Source organism: Dryobates pubescens, chromosome 26 (assembly GCF_014839835.1).
Source record: "Dryobates pubescens isolate bDryPub1 chromosome 26, bDryPub1.pri, whole genome shotgun sequence".
NCBI lineage: Eukaryota > Metazoa > Chordata > Aves > Piciformes > Picidae > Dryobates > Dryobates pubescens.
In genome coordinates this window covers 11501215-11507286 of record NC_071637.1, presented here as the reverse complement: position 1 = coordinate 11507286, position 6072 = coordinate 11501215, and the positions used below count along the sequence as shown (strand labels likewise).

Sequence of the window (6072 nt, the reverse complement as noted above, 5' to 3'; positions counted from 1 at the left end):
GTCTGTCTTTTTCTTTACAAAAGTGATGACATTGCTTTAAATCACTAATACATATTTGCACATCAGTCAAAACCATTACAGGTATATTTTGTGTAAAACAGGCACCAAGTGGGTCTGCTATTAGCAGCTCAGAAGTGCATCTTATATACTAATACAATCTATTCTACATGCCTAGATTTCTAGTGACTTACAATTTGTTTCTCCTTTGTTGCCACATATCAGCTAGAAGGTTTCTTCTGAATATTTATGATGAGCAATTTCTAAGCTAATTTATGTCAATTTGCTTTTAAATTAAACACAAAGACTACCTTACTTTCTAATAAAACAAAAGACTTTAGTTTCTTAGCAACCTTTTAATCTCTTTCATATTTCAATCCTGCATGGGTATACTGCAAACTTTTCAGGCTAAGAACAATACCTTTCATATTTTACTTTTATGTTCTCTTTAAAAGTGGGGAGTTAAAACTTAGAGCCTATGAAGAGGTAACAGCTGTAGAGTAACTCAGAGAATGGAGATGTTTTCACTTTTCCACCTAAACATAAGGAAAACCTTTGTGTGGGTGCCAGAGCACTGGAGCAGACTGCCCAGAGAGGTTCTTCTCTGCAGACCTTCCAAACCCAACTGGACATTGCAATCCTGGGCAACCTACTCCAAGTTTCCTGCTAAAGCAGGGTCACCTGAACTAAATGATCTTCAGAGGTCTGGTCAAATCCCCCCCAGTCTGTTCTTCTGGGGTTGTCCCCATTACCACATGCACAGCTGCCTCTTTACCATGGAACACTTCATATTAACATCCTGAGCACCTCAGGAGCCTGAGCTCACTTAGCCCAGCACTTACACAACTTCACAGCTTCTGGAGCACGGCTGAAGTGGTTACATGCTGGAGCTGGTATGACCAATAGAGGTCTCATATATTGTTTGGGGGTAACAGTTTTTCACAACTTAATTGCATTATAGCCCTTATTTTTCATCCCATTATACCTCTTACTGTGTCCTTCGGTTGTCTTTAACATCATACACACTTCTGTCATTTCTGTTATCTCCTCTACCCTCTGAACTCCTGGTTTTCCTCAGCTTCTACAATCCCTAACACTGCTTTTCCTATCAACACAGAACTTTACTTACAGCAGTGCTCTTTATTGTTTTTTCTCATGTGTTTCTGAAGCCATTCAGTCTGTATCTCTCAAACTCATTCCAGTTAGTTCCGAATGCAGCTTTTAGGGCATAATGATGTAATTATTGACTAATATGACTTAATCAGTCTGATAGATTTGCTTTCCTAATCTTAAATTGTTAGCTGTTGTTTGGGTATTACGGTTTCGTGTTGATCTGAATTCTTTCGAGCTCACCAACCATTTTTTCAAAGTATTTATCTAGCAGAAGTTCTCTGCTGAGCTTTACCACTGTCTGTATCTTTGGTGATACTTAATGAGTTGTCTTTTATTAGCTGGGTTTGCCTGTGCAATCTGCCTTACAGGTGCTTCTCATATCTTTGATTTGTCCTTCAGTATTTCTAAGAGTAACTGTTTCCTAAAGCTTGTTTTCAGAGAAAAATTGAGTGCTTTAAAATTTACTTTTAAGGTAAAGGTAGAAAACTTTTAGAAATGTGTTGATTTCTAAATTCCTTCTGTATAATAATCATCTTTAAATTAGAGGAAAAAAGTCCTTACTTACAGACTGCAGCCTGAACTCAGCACTTACTGAGCAGCCCATTGTCATTTCAGCATTTGCCTCACTCAGAGCAGGGAGTAGGACCCAGTGACCTTGGGGAAGGACTTAGGCTCTTACCAGCATAAACTAATCTATGATTTTGTGAAAAATACTTACTTGATCCTTATTGGAAATACCATCTGTGGAAAAACAGCTTCTTGTGATAGATTTCTGTCCAATGTGCACAGAGAGCTGGTGTTCTTGGATGAGAATTAAAGAAATATCTTATGAATTAACTTTAAAAACACAAGTCTGACTCTAGAAATTATTATATTGAAATTGCCAGTAAAGTATTTGGTCCACTCCATACTGTACTTCCTATTTTTAATTTCCCTGTCTTGTTTGGATTATATTTGTGCCTGCAATCACTGTCATCTCCACTAGATGGACCTCATGAGATGTGAAATTTTGTTTTACTGATCTAAATTTTATCTGTCTATGAAACAGTATTTTTCTATTTTTGACTGTGCAGGGCTTTAAAAAGTGTACTGCAAAGCCCAGAGTCTTTTCTTACAGTTAGTGGATATTGGAAACACAACACAATTGCTGTAGTGAGGACTCATGATAAAATAGAAGTAAAAAATTTTCCAGTCCAGCTCTTATCACATTAACTTCTGAACTCTGAGCAGGTACAATCAAATTGAACAGCTGTGAAGCATACCACACGGGATTATTTGGAAAGCCAAAGTTCAGCAGAGGGAGATTGCTTTCCAGTTTGTGGATGGGAAAGCCCAGAAGTCACCCAAAGCAGACACCTGAATGAAGTGATAGGAATTATGCACTGCAGGCCTGTTTCGTTTTGTTTTCCATTGGGAGGCAGTAGCACAAGAGGAGCTTCCCAAAGCTAAACATGCCTTCAGTGGGTGCTAAGTTCCAACAGTAACCCACAACTACATATGGTCCCCTGAATGCTTGCAGCCTCAAAACAGCTTGAAAGACTTGTCCACCAGTAAGCTGACAGTAGTTAGCTGACAGTCATTGTGTGGGCTCTGAAGTCGCAACTTTCTGTCTCTTCCCAGACTGAAGCAGAAGAAAGGCTGGATGTGTGTGATAGAAGGAATGCTCAGAACATGGGGAAGAAGTGAAGTATGCTGCTGCATCGCTACAAGATGGCTAAGTCACGTTACTAATACAGTTCACAGGCATTGGCTGAAATTTGAAAAGCTACTTTTCATTATATTTTCACTATCATTTAAATGTTTTATTCAATGCTTTTATTACCAGTGAAAGTGTGCCTTGCTGCTAACTAGAGTGGTATTTTCACTGATTGTTAGGTTTGTAGTTAACTGTGAGTTATCTGCTGTTCTCAGACTAAGAATGGTTCTTCTGCTGAAGAAACTTTTCTCCCTTTTCTGTATAGTATACCTGAGCTACTGTTATGTTGTTGTCTAGAATTAAGAGTGTTTTATTAACAATAAAATTAGAACTATAGATAGAGTTTACAGCATATTTAAAGGCTAGCTATAATGTTACATATTTCTGTGAAAAGCCAGCAAGTTGTAAAATCGCAATAAATAGAGGAAAGATCTTTGGGTCAATTAATTGGGTAAGTCAAGTCTTCAGTTGCCAGTCACGTAAGTCAAACATTATAAAGTTGTACAAAATCAGAGCTAGCTACAATGAAGCTGGCATGTCTCATTGGTCCTGGGCACTGCCCCTGGTTCCTCCATTTCTTCTAGCATCGCCCATGCAGATGTATTTTAAGTATTGCGCTCTGTCTTACCTTCCATTCTTACATGTTAGTTTAGATAAAGACTAGCGCTGTATCCGTGTTACCTGATCCCCATGCTGAGCAGCAGGAGGGGACTGCCAGTTGGTCCATCCACTCTTTGTGTTGACTAGAGTCACCATCTTGCAGCAGTTTAGTAGTAGTCTATACAAACAATTTTACATACCATGTTATCTTTATTGTGTTCACATTTCATGGCGATAATCTCAATGGAGCTACAAAATGGAGAGTGCTTCTTTCAAGGTTTTAGCATTGAGTGACTTCCTGACAGGAAAGCGCTTTAAACTCTTGCAAAGAAATTCTCATCTGGTGTGTGTATGCACCACTTTGTTGCTCTCATCAGGCATGCTTGCCAGTTATCACTGTATTAGTTTCTCTTACGTTTTTCCTTATAGTATTTTGAGTTGAATTCTCAGATGCTCTTGGGCATCACGCATTATTAGAATGTCTGGCTTTACAGTTTTCTCAACCAGTTCTACTATTAATGTTTAGTAACAGTTTTCTTCTTGCTGTCAAGAAAGCATTAAAATAATTTGTTTTGCAAAGTACATTGTTACATTTCAGTCTCCAGTTGTCCAGTTCGGTAACTCTGAATGAGAGTACCAGTGAACTTGTCATTCTTCAGAGGGCCAAAACCTCGACTAGTGAAGAATGACAATCATGGTACACTGTTTGGAACTGGTCTGAAACATTCCACAAGATGAAAGACCTTAATTAAGATCCTCCTTTTGAAGGTTGGTTAAAGAATTGATATGATCTGGTGCACAATAACTGTAATCTTGTCCCAACTGTCCCTGGGTCAAAAAAAAAAGCTTTAGGAAACATGTTCATTTCCTGCAATAAGTAGTCATTTAATTAAAGAACAAAAGTAACAGGAATCAAAAATGCTTGCAGCTGTGATTCTGTTAGACATTATATAAAAAAGAATGAAATTATAATACATTAGTTTTTAGAACATGAACTTAAGTGTTTTACAAACTAATTGTGGTAAGTTCAAAATGTCTTGTCAATGTAATACTGAATGACGGTGCGTCATGTCCATTATGTCAGAGGCCTTGGAATGGTAAAGCCTGTACATGCACATCTCCTTTTCCAACATAGGCTGCAAAACAGTTTAAAAGGAGTGTTAAAGGAGAGCAGTAGGTTCTTTCAAGTAGCTTTACTTCAGTCTTTTTCAGCAGATCGTCTCACTCTGCAGGCCACTGCTCTTCTGACTTCCGAGCAAAGTACATCTCTGCTGTTTCCTTCTGCATGTAAGTGCTGCAGAGGCTTCATCTGCAGAGTCCTTTCACATAAACATCAAGGTGTCCCGGACTGAACGTTAGGGAAAGACTCAGATATTCCCTGATGTGTGTCCAACAGCAGTATCAAAAAGTAAAGACGGATTCTTCTCAGAAGAAAATTTCTATGGCCTGTGAAATCTAGGAGAAATAAGAGACATTTCTCATGCCACTTGGAAATTACAAGAAGCAAACATCTATAATTCTATAAAATTCTATGTTAGACAAAGAAATTGAGTATTCATTCTCTTTAAAGGTACAGTAATGGTATTGAGCAATATAAATGACTTTATTTTTCACCTACACCTTTCTACAAGTATGCAAGTATGAACTGCATTTGTAGTTTAACCAGTTTGCAGGAATTTGGGAGTGCAAGCAAAAATACAGGTCGATTTTGGGTGTCTGGTTGTTTGGGTTTTTCCCTTTTAGGAATTAAGCTACAGTTTGTGATTGGTAGAAATAGTCTTTATTGTGCAGTAAACTTGTGATTTTGTAAGAGCTAAGCAATGTGCAATACTGGGCTGATGTTTTGGAAAATATGAGGACATTGTGTTGGTTTAATGCACAATAGTCCTCTGAGTCTGTCTGTAATTTACTCCTGCTCTGTAGGCTTGTTCTTTTGGCTGAGTTATGTAATTAAAGTCCCAATCATTTGTAATGCCTTAGCACTAATTGTAAATTGTAAGCCTGTTTAGTCCTAATATTCTAAACAGATTTCAGAACACATCATTGTAATCTACTTAAACTCCCCAGGTAGCCTCAATTAGAGGACTTGTACCTCACTTTCAGACTTAAACCACTGCCATCCCATTTGTTTTTTCCTGTATTTCATTCTATCAGTGCTGCAATGCCTTGCCATAGATACCGAGTCTGAGTCCTGTAATGTTAAAAGAGCTCTAAAAACTTCATTAACCATCTGGAATTATATGGATAGTGCATTTATGACTCAAGTATTTATTTTCCTAGACCATCTTTTCATTGAGCTTCCAAAGCTCAGTTAAGCTGGGAGTCATCCCAAGTTCCAGAACATGAGACTGTACACCAAGTTCCTTCATACTGTGTTAGGCTGCTTATTTTAGCAGCAAGCACACCTGAGGATGCTTGCAGCCATGGCAAAGGTACACTGTGCCCCCAGCAACTCCCAGCATTGTGTGTTTAAGAGCAATAGGACATGCTCAAGAGACCTAACAAATTGTAGGAACTAACTGATTGCTAGTTCAAATTTTCCCCTTGCTAACAATGTCTTTTTGTAAGTAACAGTGACACTGAAATCAGCCTCACATTTTTGCCCACTAAGAAAAGGGAAATGAATGTTTTCATGCATGTTTAAACATAGTACCTGTCAGCAGTGC

General features: G+C 38.2%; 1 protein-coding gene across 3 annotated transcripts in view; it reads right to left on the bottom strand.

Moving 5' to 3' along the window:
* Positions 1-3305: 3305 nt before the first annotated feature.
* PHACTR3 (phosphatase and actin regulator 3) overlaps positions 3306-6072 on the bottom strand; it is a 111775-nt gene continuing 109008 nt past the window's right edge. For 2 of the 3 annotated variants that reach the window (XM_054173546.1, XM_054173548.1), the window contains exon 13: positions 3306-4861. In XM_054173546.1, coding sequence (XP_054029521.1) covers positions 4846-4861 — 16 coding nt within the window. In that variant the 3' untranslated portion in view covers positions 3306-4845. The remainder of the gene's footprint in view (positions 4862-6072) is intronic. The other variant, XM_054173549.1, reaches the window with a different exon arrangement.